Raw genomic sequence first — 27500 nt, forward strand, 5'->3', positions numbered from 1 at the left:
TTCCACGCAGCTATGAAATAGAAAGTAGCCTACTTGTATGAGTTAAAAAGAAGCTCCTGGGAATGGGAAAAATCCGCAAAGTAATCACATTTCTGCTAAAGCCGCAAGGGTTACAGCTGGGGGAAAAAAAAGTCATGGCATATAGTACAAATTTTACAATAGATGCAACAACAAGAGGTCGTTGCCTTTAGCGCAGAACCAAGCTAAGACAGGGTTTGCCGGAACACCGTTCACTTTGGCACAGTAGCACAGCATCCCGCTATCACATTTAAAGGCTACAGCGACACTATGACATCACGGGGTGGGAAAAGAAAAGTGGCGGATGTTAAACTTCACACCTACCAGTATTTCCCAACATGGGAATATCAATGCAATGTCAGCTTCCTGCCCCCATTATAGCTCTAATACTAATGCGGGTGGAAAACTTGCCACAGAAATCCCAATGATACCAAGCAATACAGAAAATGGAACAGATCAGATTTGCAGTGGAATGGGAATTTGTTGTGAAGACCGTAAAAACAAGAGTTATAATTACAGCGATAGAGCAACTGTCTGACGCAGCTATATGGCCCATGCCCCATTTTGAAACAGTGAAATCATGCAGTCAGTGAAGCATTTAGGATGTCGATGACTGCAGGGCTTCCGCTACTGTGAGAGCAGGGCGCCAAGATAATGTCCTCCAAAAGTAGATGGCTGCAGGACTGTGGCGTGCACATACGCCTCAAAGGGCAAAACAAAAAAACAAAAAAAGAAAACTGACGCAAGTGCCGAGTGCAGCTTAGGCAGCGCTACACCTCTCGATCAAATTTGCCCTCATTCATCCTGACTAACAGATGCGCAAGTACAAAGAGTCAGACAAGACAGATGGGCTGAAGGTGCTGAAGCAAGCGCTTGGATTCTTATCAATGAAACACTGCCAGAGGTTGAGTATTCAGGGCAGGTAAATGGAACTGTCAGGAAAGTCGGAAACGCTGCTAAAACCACGTTTTGTTCAGCTAACTTCTTCCAAGCAATTAAAGAGATTACAGACTCAGTAAATAGACGTCTAATTCTTTGGCGGAAAGTTAATTTAGAGGTCTTTTCAGGCCAACCTGTTTATGAGTGTCTGTCTTTTGAATTGTGAAAAAGCTGGCCTTTTTCACATCCCCTTGCCAAAGGTAGTGTTGTCCCACCTTATTCCATACTGCTGCACTGTAGCGGGAGTTGCAACAATGTCTATATATAACAGCATTTGGGCTGGTAGATCCTCATATCAGCCAGACCAAATTGGGAAAAAATTGGAGTTGGGAAATCTGATTTCAATAGAGTTATTTCTTCCTGTTAGCTGAGAGAAGAAAAAATGACAGTAACATTCCATATTTTATTTTTTGTTATCATCCACCCCCACCTTCTCATATCTGTAGTTAAATAAACATCCTTATAATATGGTATAAGGGTAAACCACTTCGGAGTGCTTTGGATACTGTACATTTTGTGAAACTTAAAATCTCCATAAGAAGTGCACTATAAGTAAAATTACCTAGTTGTGGTTTGACAACAAACTGGGCCCTGAATACTATTTATTCACTTACACATATTGTTTTATAGCCTGTATGATGAGCAAGAGTGCCGGGTCCAGACACCAAGCTCAGGTTATTATTGTGGGATGACGACTAACAACTCAACCGCATCATTAATGTCAGATTCTATTAAGAGTGCTGTTAAAATGGTTATGATTTACTCATCACACATTTTTCTCTTCAACAGTTGACACAATTGTAATTATCTGCAGCAGTGCACACAGTGTACAGATTCATTATCAAGTTGTGTTTTTATTAAGACTGCCAGGAGATGAATGATGTCTCAACTGGAAACGCTTTAGTAGAAGTATCCACTTGGGAGGCAATCTGATTCACTTCTGGATGCCATTAAATCACCCCAAGCAGCAGCGCTGACCTTCCGCAGAAGTACAAACACTGTGACGATGTAGAGAGAAGAGCTTTGACTCACCTGCGTCCTTCATTAACAACTGAACAGGATCTTCCACATTGGTTGGGCCTGCAAAAAAACATAACTTCCGTAACTACAGTGGATCCCTGCTATTCACTTGATTGGATAGGGACTGTGCCTGACTGTCAATAGAGAATTTCTGATAACAATTGACGCTCCTCTGAAAGTGATAATTGCCTATGTACAGAAAATAATTTAAACAGGGATGGGCAATTTAAAAGATGGGGGAGCCACAATTTTCATCAGTACATAAGATCACAAACACTTCTAAACCTGATGATTAGGAAAAAGCTATTTTAAATATGGACAAAATACTTGCATGTTTTATTGAACCAATGTACATCACAGTATCTTAATAGATTTCATGCTCAATTTATGTATTAAAAAAAAAAAAAAAAATCCACCTTTCAAAAGCCAATAACCACATGCTGTGATATTTTTTACCCCCCACATGGAAAGGGCTTTTGTGCATAATAATTACCCATTCACGGACGGCACAAAATTACTGAACAACAAACCACCATTATGTGCAAGAACTCATTTGTGCACTTGTTACAAAACTAATCTCACCCAAAAATGTTTTATTATTCAGGCATTATGTTTGTCCTGCATGTAATTCCTAACGGTCGGTTAAACCTACTTAACCAGTGGTTAAAATATAACTGAGTTTTTTAACAACCGGGCACAGGTCTTCATGTTTGCATAACAGAAAATGCAGTTTTCACAGGTGAAACCTAAAGCCAAAAACAAGTATCATTTAATGTGTTTAAGAAATCAATCTAAACCTACATGCATTTGATTGAGAGTTGAACGCCCACACCAACCTGAAAGCAGTGAGAAAGGCTTGATGGTTCACCATTTTCAAACCTCATTTTAAAGACCTGCCGATTTCAAATTTGGCAGGGTTATGAACAAAACTTGTCGGTGGAGTATCAAAAAGACATTACCTTTACTGAACAGGGAAGAGAGCAAACCAACTTAATGTGAGTTAACACCAATCAAATATTAGCCTCTGTCATGAGACTTGAGATATTCAATGGACTAGTTACACAAGGTTGTAATTTTCAGCAACCTGTGTTCCATCCCATCAAGCCATATCTATGCCATTTCACTGGTCTGCTTACTACCTCTATTAGTCCTTGTGGTGCACCAAGGTCTCAAATCAATAGCTGACTCCCTTCAACCATAGACTTTTCTAATCTGCTGTCGCTCTTGCTCCGGTGGAACCTATTTCCACTTTGTCACTTGAGAGCAGAATGGGAGAGAGGCCGGAAGCAAAACCTACAAAAACAAAGTGTGTGTGCATTGACACTGTTAATTCAGAAACAAACCAAAAACAAAATGTCAGTCCCTATCAGGAGCAAGAAGGCATATTGTGTATGCTTGTGAGTACTGGAGACTTGAGTGGTTATAATAGTAGTCTGTCACAAGGGAAGTCAAGGGTGTTGATAAAGCGGTTACATGTACCACAATAGCCAATGCAAAACAACCTATATGCTTTTCTGCTTTATAAAATATGTATATGTTGACAGGAGGACTATATGCAATGTAGGGGACAATGGGACAAATTCCAAGGACGTTTTTCCAAAGCAGCCAAAATGTGGTCATCAATTGGGTAAGATGCTGAGAATGATGCTAATTAGGAACAGGCTAACTAACTTATTTGGCAATTAATTGAGGTCTGTTGAGAATGATGTTATATGTGACTATTGGCAGCCATCATAGCAGTCACTTTGCAGATTGATTGATTGATCAATCGATCAAAATCTGTATTGACAACAATGCATGTATAAAAACGTACATCAACACAACTGCTGCTAAAGGGATCAAAAAACAATAAATCGGCTTATTTCTATTGTGGTCCCTTAATTGTGTGAGTGTGCGTTTCCATGTGCCAGCTTTCTATAGAAAGAATGTGTGGGTGTGCCACCACAAAGAAAAGTTGGCGTGACGGATCATATACAAAATACAATATCAGTAGCAAAATAAACAATTTTATAATTCATTACAATATACAGTTTCAAAAGCCAACAAAAAGATTGTCAAAATATACTCATTTATAGGCTGTCAACCTATTTTATGACTCCATTCCCCCCATTTTCTGGATTATGCCCCGTTTCCCCAAATCTTTTCAGTTATGTTTTGAAATGGGTTCCTTCCCAGGTTGTAATGTTTTAACAAGCAATTACTCTTGGAAAAGGAATTAACTAACCGTGGAGATTCTGAACCATATCCAGGAGCACAGGTGTCAAGGTCTGGCCGTAGTTGTGGAAGATATCCAAAAACAACACTTCTGTACAGGGCTGAAAGCAAATAGAGAGAAAAGTAAAACATGAATAATTGGGAAAAATATGACAATAATGCGGCTGTTGTTGTAGGTGTAAAAAGTACAAAGCACAAAATGTCCAGTGAGGCATGTGTACACGTTCATCTTGCCAACCCTGCAAGCCTAAAAAGATCAGCAAGGACGGGTGACTCAGAAAAAGCCAATTCACCGGCAACATTCGCACAGGTTTATTGACGGGTAAGAGTCACTTCTAATCAGGCACCGGAATTCATGAACACGGAAGGAATAGTTGCATGGTGACATGTCCTCCATAAACCATCCTGAGCAATTCCCCTCACAGCATGCTGATGCAAAGGTCAAAGTAGGCTGTGCAAAATACTATTGGAATGCAACACTGACTTTTGTGTTGAAAGTAGCTGCCGCTGTCCAACAAGTCGTGAATCTCATTATCTGGTTGTAGGGTACCATGTCACTTTAAAAAGTAGACAAAGTTGTTGCACTGTCTGGCAGATAAACGCTTCATCTGCTGTTATGATGCGCCTCAGACGCGACAATTTTGTAGGATGTCTGTGTGAAAAAGGGCAACTGGCTTTATACCATTGTGTACTCTATAGAGATTAAAATGACAATGGTTTAATGTTTGGCTAACCCTAACCCTATTTTCAGTTTATGTTCAATGGCATTCACAATATTTTGTTTTCTTTCAACAACTTTTCTTTTACTTAACTTTTCTGTTACATATTCCAAAGCCAGCCCTCCCGCTGAGTAGTGGTGCTGCCATAACATAATGCGGGAAAAAGTTGTGTTTACAATATGTGAGTGTGCTACACTGTGCCCAGGAAACCTTTCCCAGAGTTAGTATGATCAGGGAGTCAAGTTAATACAGGACACTTGTGAGACATTAAAGTAGAAGAAACAACATGGGCCGAGTTGTCTATATCTCAGACTTAGAAGTTTTTACTCACCCGTAAACTGTATTTCCAAGAGTCGCCTCCTGTTTCCTCAACAGCTGCAGAGTAGAGGGCGAGAGGGAGTCAGATGGTGCTCAATGACATGTGGAAGCCTTCATTTGGAAAGTTTCTCTATTTCTCTCAACCAATCCACTCCTCCATTTGAGCTCAAATTTAATGATCATCAAATGGTTTTCCAGAATAAAATGGTTGATTTCCAAGTTGTGGTAACGTCAAATGTATTGTGAAGCAATTAATTCATCTGCGTCCATCCTAAAACCATGCTTGTAACGTTTTAAATAATACAAGTCATGCAATTATAAAGATGTGAAAAGTCAAGGTGTATTATATAATAAAACTAAACACAAACTACAAAATTGCTCGTTCAATGACGGCTGACAGACAGGCAGACATGTAATTGATGTGTGCAATTATACTGATGTTGTTATTTGTTTTTAATACCAAAATGTTTTTCTTGGAATTAGGTGATTCCATTTTATTTTCCTGTACTTGCTCTAAAAACAAAATGAGACTGACTAAAGAACATATTAAGAAAATGACTTGACTTGCCCTTTAAAGCCAAAAGGGTGACATTTTTAATAAAATTGTTTTGTGAACCATCTCTGACTTGCCTTTTTTTTTCTACAAAACTAAACATTTACATGACCATCCACCTAGAGTGGTGATTCCATAATTTTTGCCAGGGGTTGGAAATGACTACTGAGTTACAGAAACAATCAATGAGCTTCTGACTATAATGAAGGAGCTTGCTTTAGTTTTACAAAACGAATGAATTAACTAAGTCTCCCAAATTCACATACATCAGAGCCAGTTAACCCTTGCTGCTCTGAAAAGAAACAAAATGCTTGTCAAAGTCTGTTCATAATTAGAATTTGCAAGGGAATTCTCTTAAATCTGGATTCAATTGCAGATTTACCAAAACTCTCTGGATCCTCTTCCCACATGGCCAGCTCCTCCTCCGTGAGGAGGAAATAGTGGGAGACAAGCCGGCGTCCGATCTCAGTCAGCGTGGGGTGTGTGAAGAAAGCTGTCTTGATCTTGTGAGCCTCCAGACTCTCCGGTTTACTGTCTACAATGACAAGACAATGAAGCTGTTTAACGCAAATATTCAAAATTCAGCTGGCACATTGTTGTCTTTTGTCTCTGCCAACATTTCCTGAATTACAACAATTATTATTATTATGGAGCGCAACAATGCAGGAAAAAGTGATTTCCAACATCATTATTCATAATACTAATGACAAATGCTGCATTAAAATATATGATCAGTCAGCCAATAAAGGATAAAGTCATTTCCTATTATACTTTCATTAGTGCGACACTGTTTGTGGACCCGTCATACTTGCGAATACACAAGAGTCCTGTCTGTCTATGTGATTGACAGAGTGGGTCGAAAAAACAAGTCACATGCCTGCCAATAGCCGAGTCGGTCAGCCGAGGCTCGATCTTCCCTTAGGCTCTTTAACTTTGTGGCTTACTATATTGCCCCGTCTGGAAGTTGGGAACACGAAAACAAACTTGGTCTTCAGCTCAATTCAGTCTGACATAAACCAGCCGTAGTAGAAGTATCAACTGTATCAATGTTTTGGAATCGATCTTAGTCAATGGTATCAGTTCAAATAGTATTGATCCCCTTGCTACTTAGACATAAAGGTCTTGGCGCTTTCGCAGCACAAACTATGTTTCTTTTGCTGTTTTAGTGCGTGTCGTGGCTTGAAAACACCACTCCAATGTTGGCCAAAGCCTGCTTGGAGTTGTCAAGGTTTTCTGAGTTTTGGATTATGTTGCAAAAACAAAACAAATTCATACCCTACCTTCAATGTTTTTGGCAGGTTTGTAGGCGTCGTTCTTAACAATAATTTTGATGAGGTTCATGCACTGGACGATGAAGCGCTCAAATGTGACGCCTTCCCCGATGGGCGTAAACACGTAGCTCACAGCGAACTCCAGCGAGCGCTGAATTAGAGGTATAAATGCACAGGGATGGTACTCCAAGAAATCCAATAACTAAAGAAAAGGAGAGAAAAATAGATTAGAAAAATAGGTTAGATTTTACTTTTTTTTTTTCATCAACTACCATTGACTTTCTTTATAATGTACAACTCACAACTTTAGTGAAAAGTATGATAGTCTTTTCCAGCTTTTCTCTACAAGTGCTGCCTGGACCAATTTGTCGACCTAAAATGACACCAGAAACAAAAGACAGTTGGACAACAACAGCTGGAGTCTTAATTATTCATAATGATTGTGATGTTGTAGGAATTAAACCTGTACCAGTAAACACAATGCTTGTATGTTGGTCCCAAAAGCAACACTAATTAGAGGACTGTAATACATCAATCCAAACCAAACACTTCCATAATTTGTGACAGTGCTCTCATGGAGACACAGGTTTCATTTGCAAGCACCCTTTTGCATAACTTTGGGCAGAGTTAAGTAACAGTTTACAAATGCACCAAATTTCAATCGGATCCAAATAAAGCTCTAACCTTGGCAGCAGTGTACAGACTACTATGAATGTTATAAGAATTCTCTCGATGAGATACGACTGCATGAATTCTAATGAAAAATATGATACTACTTCAAGACACCTATCAAATGTCATCGGCTGACTCTTGACTTCTTATAGTTTATAAATTATAGCGTCACAAACTTTGGTGTCTTTCATCATGTCATTCATTCAACAACTGATCATATTTCATAAAGCCAAGAGGAAAAAGTACTCACAGCATTCCAGGAACTGCTTTAGTCTTTCAAACACTGCATTCAGGAAACCCTAAAAGGGTAGAAAAGGGGAGAAGCAAGATTTAATTGCTCACATTTCTGCAGTTCAGGCACTCACAATTTAAGCAAAGTTACACCTGCCTCTCCACTCAGGTGGATAAATAGCAGTGCCAGCCGCATACAGGATGAAAGAGAATCAATTTTCCAAAGCCCGGTGCAGCCGAGACTAAACAAATAGGATGATAGATGGAGACGCAGTCTGTTAAGATCTGCATTAGTGTTGAGCAATGAGGTCAACAGTGGCATCATTAATCACCAAATACACACCCACTGCCCGGCCACCACATAGAGTAGACCCTCCAAAAAGAGTTAAGTCGTGAGGGGTTCATGAAATTGAAGTAGGAGAGGATGAAAACCACTTTCATGGCATATCATTTGTTGAGCTAGGAGGTGGATGAAACGCACTAGAATAATGACCATATAGAACATATGGGAATGAGTGATGAGAAAGAGATTGCAACCATATCTATTTTTCAGTAGAAGGTGTCATGATAGGACAAGTGTAACCCATTGGGAAGACATACAAACATACGAAAAGTAAATGGCACTGAGATTCTTACTATAAACTGCAAATGGAAGCCGATAAACTATCGAGCAGTGCTTTAAGGTATTACATTATAGATAATACAGAAAGCTGAGGAATAATGCAATAAAAGCAAATTGTGAAACTATTATGATATACAAAAGGACAACTTTTCAAAAGAAGAAAGGTTTTATTTGGGTGGTACTGGTAAGTCTAATTTGCAGTTATGTGATAGGAGTTAACGTTAAAAAATATGGCAGGCGTATGTAAATATGGCATAAAAGCTGTAGTTTTATGCCGCCTTTCCACTGCACAGCACAACTTTGCTTGGCTCGACCTGCCTTAGTTTGGAGCGGTTGATTTTCTACTTCACAATCACATTGGAGGGGAATGAGGGTCATCTATATTTACTTGTCAGCAATGTTGCATAAGAAACCTGAAGGGTGCAGCAAAGTGGAGACTGTGGAGCAAAATACTTCAGCATCCAGAGCTATGGCAAGGGAAAAGTGTACGCTAACAGTAGCATGTGTGTTGGCATTTGACGTGATGACTAGTTGTGTCTTAAGACACCCGTATGGCATCAGATTGGGATACATGGAAGCTTGAGCGACTAGTACTTGGTAGTAAAAAAATAAATGTGTCAATAGTTAGCAGAGTAGGTAACAGTACTCTGCTATGAAAAGGGGGCATTAGGCACACAAATTTAGATCCTCTGGTTTTCAGGGATTATCTACTACCTAAAATGCTTCAAGCAAAGAAAGACATCTCACAAGAATGAGACGGCGTATTGAACTGCTCTACTACCTTTTTGGCTATGTTTTATTGTTTTCTCACTTGGTTTGTACACTTCAATATATAGTACTGTTTTTCTCCCCCCATGACTTCAAGTAATATGGTGCAGTTCTGGCCCTAGAAACCTGTAAACTGATCAATTGATTATCGGTGTAGAATATACCTTGGATGACAAATATGCATCCCTGCTGTACATATACTTTGGATAAATGTGAAAAGACCAAATCAGATTCTTTCTCACTCAACAGAAGCAACCTCCTTCCATATTCTTTAGAGAAACTGATTTCCCAAATTTACCACATGTGGTCAGACCACTGATGGTGAATGTGAGGCAAATTATGAAGCACTTTGGTTAAAAGCTCTACGTGAAGCTACCCATTTACATGCAAAAAAAAATGTTTTGAGTCACTGGGAAGCTGTTAGTATGTTTACACTGTGATGTCAACAGATGCGATGAACGAGTACTCCGCCAAAAACCATCCCACTTTTGAAAATACATTTCCCTCTTTTGACTCCACTTCCATATCAGGTGAAGCTTTGATTGTATCAGAAGCATTATTGGTTCTGGTGACCCAAACATGCAACATTACAATGGCTACAACTTTAGCCGTTTCTAAAAAGACAATAGCACATTGTGACAGAAATACATTCAATGTCATGTTTTTTTGTAAGGTACCCTCCCTTACTATAGAGAATACATGTAGAGGGAAATCCAAGGATGCTAAATGAACATTGGAGGGAAAATGGTTTTGCAAGCTAAAACAGGAACTAGCCTAAGATACTCACAACATGTAAATCCAATCTAAACATGAAATATTAACTCTAAAGCCATTATGTCCGCCCGCTGAGCTGGAATAACCAGCTCGAGGCAAATAGCATTTTAATGTGAATTACAGCCGCTGTAAGACCTTACGACTTCTCGCTAGAACTTAACTAATTTGTGCTCTAACAGACTGAGTATCACTGATTAAAAATGAACAAACAAATAATTGAAGAAAAAAAAAGGGGGGGGGGGGGGGGGGGGTTAGACTCCACAAGTTGACCAACTGAAACTAAAAACTTAAAAAAAAAATAATAATAATAAACAAGATTAATGTAGAAAATAGAAAGTCTGCGATGGAGACAATTGAGCAAACAAGTGCCATAAACTGAATGAGTGAGACCAACCATAAATTATGCAGCCATATGCAATGACCTTAATTCGCTGCATTTATCTTCTATGGACCACAAGGATACTTGAATATAAAATACAGTAGAAGTCAAGACTAATTAGATCATACAATTGCATATTTAGATGAAAACACTCAAAGCTAAAGCAAACATTATATTGGTAAACACATGACAACGGCTAATTTTTTTATGCAATTGGAATAGATCATAATGTGATAACTGTCAACTGTTAATTGAAGTCAAAGTGGAACCTTCAACGTGGAATGCAATCTGTAACGCTACAGTCAGGCTTCCCAAGTTCTTTGCATTTACAAATAAATCTCACCATTGGGTTTGCATGAGCCAATAGAAGCAGCAACAATTTCAGTAGACATTCACCATAAAGTAAAAGCTAAGCTACAGTAAATTGGCAACGAGTTAACAAGAAATGAAATGGGGAGACATTTGAAAACAAATGATGAATTAATGTTGACGTAAATACAAAGGGACTCGTTGAAGCTAAGAGGGAGGGATCAAACAATGCCACGATAGAAAGTCTGGTAGTGTGGCTTTATTTTTATCTATTTGGAGCTTGACAGCTTTTGCGTTTAAACTCAAGTCTTCTTAGACGGACGGTCTAACACATTCTGAGTTCAATGTGCAAAATATGGATGAACTAATTGTTCAGCTAGTACAATTGTTAGGGCGTTTAACTTAGAGGGTACCAATATTCGTTTAAAAAAAACATGGCCGAGTGAACAGGAAGCAGTCATCTGCAGTGCAAAAGGATGAGGCGTTCGCACATTTATTATTTTCAAGTGTGAAAGCAAAAAGAGAAAAAGACTCGGGGGGTCATAAAGTGGTGATAGGATGTAAAATGAAATACGATCATGGATTGGACTTTGTTTACGGTGACAGTTGAAGAAGGACTCAAACAAAACTCTCGGCTCTTTGAACACGGAGATGGCTCCGGGCTTTTCAAATCACCATGGCCATCCACATTTTTGCACACTGAACTCAAAATGAAGCATGGAGAAATGCTGAAATATCGTTCTTCCTGGGGAAATGTGCAATTTAAGCAAAAAAAGTGATGACACTCACCATTACTTCCATATTCTGTTGCGGCTCTTGGAATCCATGGACAGTCAACTTGCGTAGTACTGAGAAGGGGAAAACACATTTTATAGCATTCACAATGTTTTATTCATGATAGACTGGAACCCAAGACTTCCTCACCATTTTTTTTTTTTTTTTTTTTATTTATACTACCTGTAAAAGCGGTTCTGTATAAAGACAGTGTTTTACAGTTTGAATAGTTTATTAACTATTAGAGGTTCCACGAGTATTGTATTGTTTCACAAAGCAGAGCCGTGCACTTATACTCAAAAGGGTTTTCTTTTTCTCAGAGAAGGGACTGAGCCTTGCAGCGAATGGCGAAAAACTTCAAGTGATTGACATAACCTCAGAATTCTTTTTCTGTCTATAGTTTAAACTGTAAACACACCACAAACTATTATCCCAAATCATTTAAAAATCCTATTAATCTCATCTGACATACACGTAACCCTTTACAATACAAAAGTACATGACTTAAGATGATTAGATTTTTTTTTTAAAATAATAAAATACACTACAGGAGTGCAGGTTCACAGGTACATGCAGAGAAAACGCTCATGATTACTTCGACAAACAACGCAGGCTAAACTTAGCTTCTCCAAACACAGGACAAAGCTCATATCCCAAACATACAGCAGTTCCCTGACACCAAAGTACACATGTACATATAAATTTGTGTTGCAAAAAAAAACGGTTTTTATATAAAAAAATAAATAAAAAATAAAAACGTTTTTTATAAAAATAAGGATTGGCTCCACCCAAATAAAAATTTAATATATTCCAAAATACTAAAAAAACAAACAAAACTATATATATATATATATATATATATATATATATATATATATATATATATATATATATATATATATATATATATATATATATATATATATATATATATATATATATATATTCAAACCAGATGTCCCAAAACCACACATATGTCCCTACATCGTAACTGGTATGTTAAACATGGTATATAATTGAAGCATTTTTACCATCTATGGGTATGGAAGGGAGTGGAAACATGTGATTAATGAATTTTGAACATTTTAGTAAGCAAATGTAACAGCAAATTTACAGTTGATAAAAATAAATAAATAAAATAAATAGTGTATCGCTAGTGTGTGGTGCAGGTTTGTGCTACCTCGTGTCAACTACCTTTAAGAGACAGCAGTGTTCTTTCCAGCGATGCCATTGCTGCCGTCTCATCACGGGCACAGATCTGCTGCAGGAAGCAGTCCGTGTGGTGGCTCCACAGGGAACAGGCAAAGCTGTAAATGCCCGACGCCAACTGCCAACATGAACACACAAAACAGTCAATCACACGCTGATCAAATCATTCTGGATCAGTGGACGTGTTCAACAAAATGCCAGTGAACGTGTGGAGCGAATGCATCTTCAAATAACATGGAAAAATATAATCACACTATCGGCAGAAGCGGCTATGGTAAAAGCTACTCATAAACAGAATAGACACAATAAATATCGAAGAAAAGTAGGGAGCAAATAAGGACCTCAAGAATCACAGGACTAATTTAAGTCTCAATGAACTGGCTATTTCCTTTACTCCCATAACATTATTTGGACCCCAAACCAATTACATTTTCTCCGGGAAGGCATATACTCCAGGAGAACAAAATAAGATGATCAAAGGCAACCAAAAGCACTGCTGGTCCTTTTAACAGTGCAGTACATCATGTGGCTCGCTACCTCAGACAATCAGCCAGGGCACAGTAATGAGCTTTGGGTTTTGATTTTCATTCTAATAGAAGTATATACACATACTCAATGTGGTGTAGGCCCCGAGCATTGCGGGTTGCACACACAAAAAGACCAAGTAGATGCTTGTTATACACACCGCAACATGGGTTAATTGAGTCAAGCAAAACCTCGCTGTTCAACACCGTTTTCTCTTCCTATTAAGCTTCTTCAAAGGGTTAGTACTTTTGTTCTGGTTCATTTGTATTGTATTATACAGTGGTTAACTTTTATTTATACTTCTTGGACAGTTAAAGAAGACTAAAATATGACTTTAAACATTGCATTCTCTTAAAGTTTGCTGATGGTCAGTTTAAGCATGTATTTCCTATTGGAAAACTTGAAAGTCACCTAACGTCAAACAACTTTGGAAGTTTCACTGTAAAATCACTTATTTGCTTCATTTGCAACCCTTCCCATAGTGAATTTTGCATCCCATGTATTTTCTTTTTCTCTGAATTCAAAAAGGCATTGAAGTAAGTACATGTCTTGAGTAAAGAATCTTCAACTTTTTAGCTACTCCTTCCATAGTTGGAACACGAGATGAGAGCAGAGTGTTGCAATTTTCCAACATTTTGGATCAAAATCAATCCGTATTAAGAGGAAGTCGCAAGCCAGTACCAGGCCCAGAATGACAACTACTGTGAGTCCTTGGTTTAAGACAGCATTCCATCCTACGTAGTCTCCCGGAGCGGGACTACGTAGGATTGCTCTTGCAAAAGGAGACGCGAGGACATTTTCAATTAAGAAGAAAGAAAAATCTGCCAACTGCACACTGATTTCCCATTTCATGAAAGACAATTCACAAGGATCCAAAAAGACATTCAGCTAATTTTGCTGGATAATTAAACCTCCCATCCGAAAGGGAGGTCACAGCACAATGCTGAGCTTTGGCTTTTATTCACTGCTTTCCACTTTCAAACTGACATGCATTTCAACCTCATACTGAGCAAACAAAAGGCAACCTAAGACACACTTCAACCAAGTTTCAAGGGAAATGTGCTCCAGAGACACAAGGAATGATCCAGAAACTGACTGAGACAAAGTGCCTGAGCATCAGCTGACCTTCCTTGCCCCACAGATTTGAACAACTCCACAGTCTTTGGCCGATCTTACACCTTTACACCACAGAACGGGGAACAAAGTCAACCAGGCAATTATCCGGCTTCAGCGATCAAGTCAGATACGTACTACGGCGGGGTGACATCTGCATGTAAGGGAATTCCACAATGTTTGAGAGGTGTCACACTCTTGAGTATGATATTTTATACTATGCATCACTTAACTAATAGTCTGATTGAGCAATATTATAATGTCATTGATGATTTAAAAGGTGTATACGGAGAAGACCTTTTTGTGGCACCCTTGTGTAGATTACTTTGCTGTATGAGCCATTTAACCTGAAAATAATCACATTTATAAAACACTATGCTACATTATTTAAACACTTTGGCACCTACATGGGTCTCTGATGTCAATTATTCTAACAGTTGGTTCCATGTTTTGCTTAGACTTCCAACATATACAGTGTACATGTCAAAACTGATCAAAAGGCAAAATGTCCAAAGCTGTTCAAAATGCATACAGCCGTACATAAAAGGGGGCAAAACTGTCAAAGATAAAGGTGAGAATTGAGAAAATCCAACATTTAAACGAAAATGGCAGCAAACACCTTCAGAAGGTGAACACCATGCACATTAAAAATGCTAAGACAGAAATATTCATCAACAAATGAAAGGAGAGCCGAGAGAGAAACTGTAAATCCACCACCAATCACGGGTACGGCATGAGGGAGGTAAGTTTAAAAAAAAAAAAAAAAAGATAGATAGATTAGAAGGATGTGGAGACTGTAGTGGAGATGTAGGAAACTTCCAAAGCTGAGGGAGTACAGTGGTTGCTTTGCTTTTGGTAGTCTGTTTGATCATTTCTTTGCCTTAAAAAACATGTTTTATTCTTCAACTCCATCTTTTAGCTTTAGTCTCATGTTCTTGAATACACTAGATGGTATTTAAAAGAAAAACTTAAGATTTGCACATTCACAGCTTCCACAGAGGGAACATTGCTCTGCATAAACACACACAGACACACACGTAAGTCAATCATGCATCAAAACCGGCACACTTGTATGCAAAGAGAATGAGGCTGCCATTAATCTCATGTTTGACAGGCTAACAGAAGATACACAGCATCACCTACAGGCAACACGTCGAACTAGTCATTGAAGATACACCACAATATTGGCAAAGGGTCTTGGTAAAAGACAAAATAATGCAATTAAAGAGACAAAATCTAACCACAAATGAAACGACTGTAGACTTACATCTTGAAACAGCCGTCTGTCCTGTGCCAGACGTTTCGACGAGAGGGTTTTGGTAACATGATAGAAGGTGAGCAGTGCTCTGTGCTGCTGCAGGCCATCCTGGCCCTTGACGGACTCCAGCAGAATGGGGATGAGCTCCGGCCATTGCCTGGGGCAGTCTAGTCGGGCTACCTTGGCTATCAGCACCGCGATCTGGGTTGCTATCTGTTGGCAAAGCACGCACATACATATACACACGGGAAAGAGAATGACCACAGGCTAAAAGCATGAGGCGGCAGAGGAGGAATGTGCCAGTGCATTTAGTTACAAATAAACAATCCTAGAGAGAGATCACTTAAAAAAAAATGTCTAGCAGTGTGTCGCTAAAAAACAAAGTCAAAGTTAAACAATCCCTTTTTTGGACATTGGTCAAACACAATTTCCTGAGATCAATTATGTTTGCTGTAATTCATGAATGGTTGGTTATCTTAACTCTTTCACCGCCAAAAACGTTTAATAGCAATTAGCAAAATCACAATTATCCCACCATAAACGTTAAATGACGTCAACTACATTGTTTTTATTGATTCCTAGAATTTTTTAACGAACCAGCCCCGGTTGTATGTTTAAGCAAGATCTTTTAAAATTTTTAGGTGTATGAGGGAGCCCAAGACCTACAAAAAAGTCTCTTGGACCCATATGCTAAAATGAACAGGAAGTGAGCTACGAATTTTTGAATGTCCCATTTTTGACGATTTTTGCACATTTACAGGGGGCATACTTTTGCCCACTTCTCCTACACGTTTCATCCAACTGAGTTAAGACTTGACCTGGACCATGCCAAGACCTGAGCCAACGACAGGGGGAAAAATCTTGACTTTTCGAAATACTATATGATGAGGGCGGGGCATCAAAATATGTGTTTCGCACTGAAAAAGGATATGCTTAATAACGGTACATGCTCCAAAAAATCCCAAACTTGACATGTATGTTTATAGTCAAGGCTTGAAGCTATCTATATGACAACTTTCAGTTATATATGCAGCGCCACCTAGCCCTTGAGGCATGAAAAAAAAATACCCCACTTACGGTATTTTTACAAAAATTGTAAACTCATTCTCAGTGTGATAACTAAGTCATTTATGAATATTCTTTTACTTTCCACTACTCAAAATGTTCACTGGCATCAGACCGATCCAAACATACGTATTTCTTATTTAGTTGTATTGATTTCTGATAGCCTCTATGGACGTTAAAAGCAGCATCGTGAATGAAGGATATGCTTAATAACTCATGCTTCAAAAAATCCCAAACTTGTCATTTATATTTATAGTCACGGCGTGAAGGTATCTCTATGACAAAATTCAGTTATAAATACAGCGCCACCTAGTCCTTGAGGCATAAAAAAAATAAATAAAAAAAAAACACTTACGGTATTTTGTACAAAATTTGTGAACTCATTGTAAGTGTTATAACTAAGTCATTTATGAATATTCTTTTACTTTTTCCACTACTCAAGATGTTCACCGGTATCAGACCGATCCAAACATATGTACTTTTTTATTTTGTTTTATTTATTTTTGATGGCCTCTATGGACAATAAAAGCAACATCGTGCAATGAGTACGAGCGATGATGGGTATATATACTTTTGCAAAAAATACCAATCAGGTCAACTCATTCCCTCAAAATAAAAAAGGACGCTGATTTTTGCAGATCTTAACAATCACCAAAACCCATTGAGCTTGACACACACATCACACCTGGCAAAAAAAAATCCACATGTAAAGGTTTATCATGCCATGTTAAAAGAAATTTTGCTCCTAATGTGCCAGTACCCCAATGTGCGAGTACCCCAACGTGCAAGTACCCCAATGTGCAAATACCCCAACGTGGCCCGGGCTGCGAGGGCCCTTTATAGGTGCTCGCAGCTCTAGTATTAAAGTTGTTGTTTTTTTTGATAAGGTGCGGCAGTAAAAGTGTTAATTGTCACTAATCAGAACAGCTAATTATTTAACATTATTAACTTTCATTCAAATATAAGGAGGTACCTGTTCTGTTAAATAGAATATACGCTCCTAATTCAACCAAATAACCACTCATGTAATGACTTGCATCCGTTCATGTTAGCCAGTGAGTGATGTTTAAATGAATTTGCATGCTAAATTGCGCAATTTAATCTGGTGATGAAACTTCACTTTGTGTCGCTGCCTTTGTTCCTCCCCGCTGATATTAATCTATTCAGACTAGCGGCGATCGGCGATTAGTGGCATATTTGTCCAGAAAATTCTGTAGGACTTCAGGGGTATCGAAAATATCCTAGTTCATGTCCACCCACCTGGAGGCAGCGGGCTGGGTCGTCTTATCTTTCAAATAGTGTCAGGCGGCACTTTAGACACCACGGCATGTTGCCAAAGAGTGCAAATTGCTTCATTCTCAAGCCTTTCATCTTGCCAGCTGTGTCCAGTGAACAGCCAGAATGATCCTGAATGGCTGTGTCTATTCTGCCTCTCAAAGAGCTCCGCCGAAGTCGCAATCTGAATCATTGTATTGTTGTCATTTCCATAAGCTCACGGCAACCTGATTTCTCTACAGATTTCTCCCATAGCTTTGTTACTGCCAGCATTGTGCTTCAAGCCTTTATACAAATCGCTTTTCATGATGATGTACAGTGGTGCACCTCTAATTTCGTCATATTTACAAACTAAATTCTCCATAAAACAAAAACACACCGGAAAAAAAAACAACTCTCTCTATTACAAGTGACAGCTTCCAAGTCGGAAGCTACTGCAATAAGTAAATGTGGCAGTCTAGTCTACATCATCTTCATCGATTATTCTCAACTCGTATTCTTCTCCTCCATCCATCTATTTTCCATCCAAAAGCCAAATGAAAAAAGAAACGTTAAATGTAGAGCTGATCCTTTGATGATGATGGCCGAAATGAGGTCTAGTGAGGTTGAGCTGACCGCTTGCATGAGATGCTGAAGACTGATTTCTATTATTATAGCTTAGCATTGAAGGCATATTCTCTCCAAATGTTGGTCAAAGTCCAAATATTCGTTGTTCCTGAACTGTAATTCATGTATTATTTTCAAATCATCACAAAAAACATGTGGAATCTGGCATAAGATGGACGAATGACCAATTCAGGATGTACTGTACCACGCCTAATCCAGTTTACCCACAACGCCAGTATGTGTTTTTGAAACAATTCAACTTGAACAATATGTCTTCAGTCATACTGAAGCTGCACACCAAATACTTGCAAAAACACGTTTGATCTCTATCATGCGATTTTTAATGATGATCTGAATGTGGGCACATTGCTATTGTAGACAATAACAGTTGAATTTCTTGTGGCTAAATGGCCTACAATCCGTTTTTCGCGATAGGCTGCATATGGATGGATGGATGGATGGATGGATGGATGGATGGATGGATGGATGGATGGATGGATGGATGGATGGATGGATGGATGGATGGATGGATGGATGGATGGATGGATGGACGGACCGACGGACCGACGGACGGGTTTGCATTAGCCCTTTCCTATCTGACTGCATGTTTTATTTTATTTTTTTTAAAAAGAGTGAGAAAGAAGAAACTTTTCAAGCCTTGCTTCCTACTTCTGGCCTGTGGGTATCTCAAGCTGATGTAAATGGATGGCAATCAGTGTTCTACATGTTCTACCTGCTTCAAATAGCATATCATCAAAATTTGATACAGACAGAATTTCCCTGTGAGGTTCTGTAATAGAGTCCACCATCAGGGCAGGTGTGATTCCAGCGGGGTGGCGTGAAATCACTAACCTGATTGACAGGCTCATTGAAGTTTGTGATGAGACCGGCACGTAACGTGGTCTTCTCCTCCTCTGATAAAGCGCTGGCAACAGAAGCAGACGGAAAAAACATGTTCAGAGGAAGAAATAGCATCTGACAGTGCAAAGAAAATGCTGCGTTTTTAATCCCTGAGAGATGCTAGTTGCAAGATGGCAGTGCTTTGCAGAGCTGAGCCTCAGCATTGTGAAGACAGCAAGCCTGCCCCACTCCTGGGAGAATCTTTAGAACTTTATTTGAAATCCACAAGTCCAAACAGAAATATGAAGCTGTGTCTACTAAAATGCTTGTGGATGAATTCAAATGCTTGTATAGCAACAGCACCAGCCAGCTGCCAACCTTCTATAAATCTTCTCCCTCCATTAAACATCATGTCGTTTACAAAATTGCGGCTGATGCGCTTGCCATTGACGTTTTGTGCACTGAATTTGGAAAACACGCAAAAAAAAAAACTAAGCTATAGATTTAAGCTGCAGTTGAGGCTTAATGGAGCGGGGGAGTGCTTGATGATCGCCGCGATGCGTCAATGAGCAGACAGTGGAGGAGAAGGAGGTAAATATGGATGGTGGAACAATTTACGACACCTAGGTATGTGCTTAAGTAAAAGCGGATTTACGCACATTCTGGGAATGGCAAAAGATTAAAATATACATCGTCACTGGGCAACCAGGGGCTGGCTCATAACACATGAGTAAACATGCAGGTATTAAGTAAAGGACAGTGAAAAATACACAAACTGTGTGAACATTCAAATGTTGTGATGGTCATAAAATTTGGAAAACAACCAACCACAATGTAGTCAATGAGCATGGAAAGGACTAACTTTTTCTTAGACAATAATATTAATTTTTTACATTAATAATACAGTATAAAAAAAAACAAGATAAAATCAAGACGTTAAATGTATTCCAAGTAAACCAGCAAAAATCTCATCTTAAAACTGTGATGCATGAATGGGGTGGGTACCGAGCCCGGGTAACTATACTGGGCCCAGGGCTGAATTATTCAAGCCAGGAAAAAAATGGAATCGGACAGGACAGATACACATGAGTTGCCTTTCGGGGAAGAGGGTCACGGGCAATTTAGAATGTTCAGGACAGACACGGTATTACCAATATTTTTTCTAGACATTTTAAATAATTTTAACTGACAATGGAAAACAAAAACTTCAAACCGATAATATCTAGTGTTACAGCAACACTATTAAAAGTCATGCTACAAACATACCAGCTGTGGCAAATTTGGCCTTGTTTACAAGTGCAAATAAGTGTAGAACGTGGATTAGGTCAGAGACTCCAGTGAGTGATTGGCTAAATGTTATCTAAAATGTTGCCTGTATAGTTAAAGGTTCGAAAGTAGTGACACATTTCAATACCTGTATAACATTTAAATGAACCATAAAAAAAAGAACAAGTGTGGACTAGTAGTTAGCATGTCACTCTCAAAGTTCATTCTATGGTGTTCCTGTGTGGAGTTTGCATGTTCTTGGGCCAGGGTATGCCAGCTACGGTTGTTCACCTGTGTGACTGTGAGAGTGAACACTAACAGTTGTCTTACAACTAATCCAAGGTATACCACACTTCTCTCCCAAAGTCAGCTGGAATAACAGTAGAAGAATCAATGAATGGATAAATACGAAGAATCAGTTCAACCCTACGCGCCAAAACAGATTGTTCATTCATTTATTTTTCTAATCCATTACAGCACATTGTCAGATACACTTAACACGGTGCAACAACCTTATAACGTGGCCTGCGCTTCGTGTGTGACCCCGCATTCATCATGCCATATCGCTCAACTTTTCAATTCATGGCAATAAGCCCAAAAGTAATCAAATTACATGGTGGCCCAAAACCCTTACACAGCACTCTAAAAAATGAAAGTGACTTCACTAAACTACTGACAGGTACAAAACAAACTTGGTCGGACGAGGGGGAAGAGAGTGTGGAGAAGAAGAAAGCAACAGCGACAAAGTGGCCAAACACAAAGATTGCTGAGGCAGAACTGAAGACCTCGAGCCTGCTGCTGTCCTGTGGATTTATGAACTCCATTCAAATCCAACTAGAGTCATCTCATAAAGTACCCTAAGACACACGGGGCTCAGTGAAAGCACAAAGGCCACATACATCAGCATGCATTCAAATGACAACGTGCGGGATATATAAATAATCAAGGAGGACGGGTAGAGAGCAGACACAAGCTGTAGCAGTAAAGACAGTAATAAAGGCACAATACACATAGGAGAGCTCTAACTGGGAAAATGGAACCAAAACAAACATGAGTGCAATGGCAATAAAACGAGTGAAATAAAAACTGTGGCAGAGCGACAACAGCAAGGGAGGCATTAAAAGGTGAAAACATGTACTTACTGAGGGGCCACTCTCCTCCAATATCTGTCAATGCCGTTTTTGAAGTAGAGTACTGCCAGCCATCTGACATTCACATCCAGCATATGGTTATTGAAGATGTTCTAAGGGAAAACAAGCCATATATTTCATCAACTAACATTACAAGACTAAAATAAGCAGTGTTGGTAACAAAAGAAGTGAAGTTTCTGACGGTCCAAGAAAGTTCTATATAAGCACAATAAATTACAGTACAATTTACCTAATTCAGCTGACCGGACTTAAGGTTCTCAGTCAGTACCAGCTTGATGACATCAAAACATACAGATTGGTGACTTATATACACCCACATCCATCACAAACACACAAAAAAGCCGTAAAATTCGAGTAATGGAGTTTTTCAGCTGATGAAGACTCATTTTGTTTTCTGTTATAAAAAAAATCACAAGTGACAAACCAATCAAGTACAATAGACATTTCCAAAAACAACAGCAATAGCTCAGTTGAAAAATGAAGACAATTGTAACAATGTGGATGTGCTCTTTTTCTTCTTCTTCTGAACGCATTTCAGAGGTATCAGTTCGGTCTGAGTATCAACAGCAACTCAAAATCAAGGCCAACAGACTCAGACTTGGGTGTCAAAAAATATGATCAGGACATCCCTAGTTGTAAATCTCAACTACAGTACAAGTAGACTTAAATATGTTGTAAATCTGGTATACATTAGAAGTGTGCCAATCATTGGATAAGCTAAATAATTACCAGCTAAAGCCAGTGGAGTAACGGTTATGCCAAACTTGGCCTGTCATGATGATACTGAATGAAACTATTATGAACGATAATGACTGATAATTATAGTAGGGAGCAGGAATTACTAATAAATACCGGACTGATATTGAGGAAAAATGGCATCACCTTCGCTGTATACACTTAAGTTGATCTATCATCACTGATCTTTTAACATCGATATAAATGAAAATAATACAGCTAAAAAATAGGATCAAAATTGGGCCACTGGACCTGCACTGTAAAGCCAGGCATAAGAAAGTTTTACTCATTATAAAAGACAAGGTTACCTAAATTTTACATCACCATAAGCAGATCTTGTATATCTTTGGATCGAGAACCACTAAAAACCAGCCTAATACAACAAAACGTTTAGATGCGAAGTTGACCACAAACAGATCAAAAAGAGATGGAAAAATAACCTGATAAAACCTTATGTGTAACTTGTGGTTTACCGACACCTGAATGAGGTTGAAAATGCTGAGGCTAGCCATGGCTGAATATACAACATACTCAGCAAGAGCACTGGGTAATCAAATATGTTCACATTTTGACTTTTTTTTTTTTTCTTTCTTTTTTTTTTTTTATATCTGCAGGCCTATTTAGCCCAGTCCGGCTCCATGATAACCCAATAGTTCCTGCATTTCAAAATCCTATATCTAAAGCGAATGACATTATAAAAATACTGAACTCAATTGTAATTATTCAAAATCTTGCCCACCAGAAGGACCGAGTAGAAGCCTGGCTGTGTCTCCCACTGTCTGAGCTGCTCCTCGGCAGGCTTCAGCACGGCCGTGTCCTGACTGGTGGCTTGGGTTAACGTCTTCAGCACCACCGAACTGGCACCGTCTATATCCATAGCTGGATATACCTGAAAGGAAGACAGTGAGAAATGTTTCAGTACTCTTGCTGTGCTAAAGATTAGTGTGAGATCAAAAACTTTTGAGTTTAGAGCCTAATATATACCAGTCCGGTACTTGGTGATTTTTCTATTCATTAAGATTTGGCAGACTCTGTTTTTTTAAAATTGTACGACAGTTTTCACTTATCAGGGGAAGAAAAAAATAAAATAAAAACTCACTTGTAGAGTTTATAAAGGTTTCCCGATAGCAACACTTAAAGTCAAGAACAAACAACAAACAATTCCACATTATTTCCTACGGGAGCAATTGTGTTGAAATTAGAATGACTTGGAAGTCAAATATATTTTGACCCCAATTTATGGCAACGCAACCCATTAACCTCAACAAGTGCATTGTCATTGTCTCGAATACTGCTTTCAATTATGTTCAAGCCTCTCAGGTCCACAATTATCTTCACTTGTCTTAAAAGGCAATGAGTCTGTGTCACCTCCCCTGTTCATTTCCTTCTTCAATAATGGGACTTCAGTTCTTAATAGTGGGAAGGATTTCTTTTTGAAGCATGTGAAAACCTGTGAAGGTTACGAATGCCGGAGGGGATGATGTTTTATTCCATTGCCTCGTTTTGTGAAGAATCTAAAGTCAGGATAAGTTGACAGGTAGTTAATTCCAGCCATTTAATATTAATGAATAGTAACAGGTTGCAAAGTCTGAGGCCAGCAGAGGTTGTAGAAGAGTATATGTATCGGTATATGTACACCTCCTCGCCAATTAATTAATAAGAGGTGGGACTATACCCTTTAGTTCCCCCTAGATCTATATGCATCTCTTCATCTTGACAATTTGGACAATTATATGAATCCAACAATGCGGAAACAGTTTGTGGAAGGTACTTTACTGTGCCAGCATTACAAAACAAGATCCATACAGGCATGAGATACATCTGGTGTCAAGGAAAACATTTGAGAGGAACAAAAATATTCCCATCATGTGGAGTGAAATCTGTTCTAGGTGTAAAGGAGGAAAGTGGGCACAAATGCCATTTGTAAAGGCCACTTGTCCCAATACTTTTGTCCATTTGTTGAAGGTTCAGCAAGTAGATGAGTTAGCATTAAGCAACACCGCCATCTGCAGGCCAGTAGTAAACATTGAAAGGGATGTTCTGATGTAATGATACACAACCCAATAATTTCGGATTAACAGTACAGAAAATGCACACAGATATTTTTAATTCAGTTACTGGTTTGCTCAGCAACATGAAGTGTTAAGGAAAGTGGGAGGATACCAGTTGTATCATACTATGAATTTTAGCTGGCAAAAATGACAATAGCATAATTTTTAAATACTGGTAATTGGAGGGCAAAAAATAAATAAAAAGGCTAGATACCTTAAAGCAACTTCAGGGTTCTACAGTAACAGTGGTCCAGCACCACTAGCCACCCAAGGTGATGATAAAATGAAATCAACACTTTCTTTTTTTTAATATGCAATATTTAGAGGTTTATCAAATTAAAATTTGTCAATCATCATTGATCTTTGTAACATGTGGGACACCATCCATCCATCGATAATTATCGGCAATTATCAACCAATTTGACGTCATACAGACAAACCAGATAATAAAGAAATCAGACAATAATAACAGACTTCCCACGTTGGTCCATCTGTTGTGGTTGTAGCTAAAGTTGTGCCCAAGTCCTCAACCCCTCCCCTCTCCTATGGTAGTGTCGCATATTTGTGACATCATAATGCATGCGACCTCGTGTTCAACATGGCAGTCGCCAGTGGGGGCTTTCTTTACTGTGTCTCCCCAAAATGTGACCCTCACAGCTTTTTGTTGCATTTTTAAAACATGACTGTTTTGTTCTGAAACTCAAAATGAGTTACCGATTGTCTTTGAAGCAGAGATAAATAAGATTCAGCTTCATGGTGCTTTACACAATGTTTCAATGTATTTGTACAGGTTAGACTTATAGTAGGACTCGAGTCCAAAGTATATTTGTATTCAAGTTTATTTTGCAAACAATTATCGGCTTACTTATCGGTTGTCGAAATAACTTTCTAAATGAATGTTTTATCTGTATCGGTTGAAAATAGCATTATTGTGCTATTATGGTGACCCCTGCTTTGAAACGACATGAAAATTGCAATAAGAAAGTGTATAAAGACACTGTATGTGGTCTAAAAGTGCAGTGTACACTAGCTGAACAGATGGACAAGGACAAAGAGCTCTGCAAACCTGCTGCAAAATATGCACATCTAACATAAGTGGCCACAAGTCCCCACAACACAAGATATGAACCCATTTGTCAATTGTCACTATTTTGAAGGTCTTAATGTAAATATGGTTATTTGATTGGACAATTGTGAAGTTAACATTTTTACATGATATCAAATAGTGATCTTGTGATATGACAAAGAAATCGTTAATGAATAATAGGGGTGTTAAAAAAAATCGATTCGGCGATATATCGTGATACTACATCGCGCGATTCTCGAATCGATTTTTTATTTTTTTATTTTATTTTTTTAGAGCTCAGAATTGTTCATTCGGTAGTCTTACCGATTCAACGTCTTATCATCATTGCCTTTTTTGTGTGTGTGTGTGTGTGTGTGTGTGTGTGTGTGAATCGATTTTTAAACTTCCATTTTTAATGGAAAAATATTCAACAAAACGTCTGACTTCGGGTTAGGATTCACACCTTGAGCATGGAAGAATGTTATATGAATGGAACATTAAGCCTTAATATTTTATTTTAATGCTGTTCAAACATAAAACAGATTACAACCTCTATAAAACTGAAATTTCAGATAAATAAATAATACATTTTCATATAAATCTTACACTCTACAAGCTTACTGATTAGTATTTTCTAAATTTGAATGAAAAAAAATCGCAACAATCGACTTATAAATTCGTATCGGGATTAATCGGTATCGAATCGAATCGTGACTTGTGAATCGTGATACGAATCGAATCGTCAGGTACTAGGCAATTCACACCCCTAATGAATAATGTCATGCATCATGTGATCTGACCAGGATGGTACACACTCTGTCTGTTAAAAAGTATCACATGTCACATACGCCCACCTGTTCATCCAAGTCCAAACCAGACACGGAGCAAGTCACAATACCAAGAATTTACTGTATTGACTGATTTACACATATCTTGCCTGCAGCACCATTACATGCATTTTAACAATGGCTGCACTGTTATGTATTCCTACATCAGCACATGCAGGAGTCACATTTTTATGTTGTATAGTATAGTGTGTAGCTGTCATAAGTTAGCAACATTCCCCCCGCTTGTCATGGCACAAACGGCGTCCAAGCTTGCTAGCCATATCATTGGTTATCCCCAACATGGGCCTCTCATCCCAACCTCACTAAAACAGACCATTATGCTTTTCTGAAAAGCATCACAAATGTAAAAGAAAATCGCGAGCAAATCTGATATACAGTAAGCATCCGCGGTTAACCAGATCGTCAGTCATGTGATGATTTACACATAGCGGAGGATGATTTGAAGATGTATTTTGTGGGGCCTCTTATGGTGCCACTCGCTACGATAGCACTGATATTTGACCAAAACACACAGAATGTGCAATACAGCAAAGCTAACTTTTAGCCTAGCGATGGAGCTAAACTTATTCAGTAGCAGACGAGCTAGGGGCAATGGACGTTTAGCCGACAATTATGTCTTCATTCTCGGGGATGAGCACGCGACAGATAATTAAGAGAAATGCAAAGAGACTCACCTAAAGGAATCACTGCAGACGATAAAACACAGACGTAGGCAATTTACAAGTAAATCTGTGTTTAGTGATACTCCGGCAGTGAGATGGGGGGGAACACACGTTTGTCAGAATGGCGCCAGCAACACAACCCGGCGCGTCTTGATGACGTTCGCCGCAAACACAAGCTTCAGGTCGGTAGTATGATCAGATGAAGCAAAAAAAAAAAAAAAAACACGCTCTGCATTCATTGTATTTACC

General features: G+C 38.7%; 1 protein-coding gene across 1 annotated transcript in view; it reads right to left on the bottom strand.

The window, feature by feature from the left end:
* ipo11 (importin 11) overlaps positions 1–27407 on the bottom strand; it is an 87156-nt gene extending 59749 nt beyond the window's left edge. Inside the window, exons 1-14 of the mRNA XM_077522719.1 lie at positions 27264–27407; positions 23364–23513; positions 21881–21981; positions 19485–19557; positions 15696–15899; positions 12776–12908; positions 11597–11655; positions 7975–8023; positions 7355–7425; positions 7062–7254; positions 6164–6316; positions 5242–5285; positions 4202–4292; positions 1990–2037 (exon numbers count right to left, since the gene is read on the bottom strand). Coding sequence (XP_077378845.1) covers positions 1990–2037; positions 4202–4292; positions 5242–5285; positions 6164–6316; positions 7062–7254; positions 7355–7425; positions 7975–8023; positions 11597–11655; positions 12776–12908; positions 15696–15899; positions 19485–19557; positions 21881–21981; positions 23364–23501 — 1357 coding nt within the window. The 5' untranslated portion in view covers positions 23502–23513; positions 27264–27407. The remainder of the gene's footprint in view (positions 1–1989; positions 2038–4201; positions 4293–5241; positions 5286–6163; positions 6317–7061; positions 7255–7354; positions 7426–7974; positions 8024–11596; positions 11656–12775; positions 12909–15695; positions 15900–19484; positions 19558–21880; positions 21982–23363; positions 23514–27263) is intronic.
* Between the last annotated feature and the right edge of the window lie 93 nt (positions 27408–27500).

The sequence above is a fragment of the Festucalex cinctus genome, chromosome 5 (genome assembly GCF_051991245.1).
Source record: "Festucalex cinctus isolate MCC-2025b chromosome 5, RoL_Fcin_1.0, whole genome shotgun sequence".
NCBI classification, from domain to species: Eukaryota; Metazoa; Chordata; class Actinopteri; order Syngnathiformes; family Syngnathidae; genus Festucalex; species Festucalex cinctus.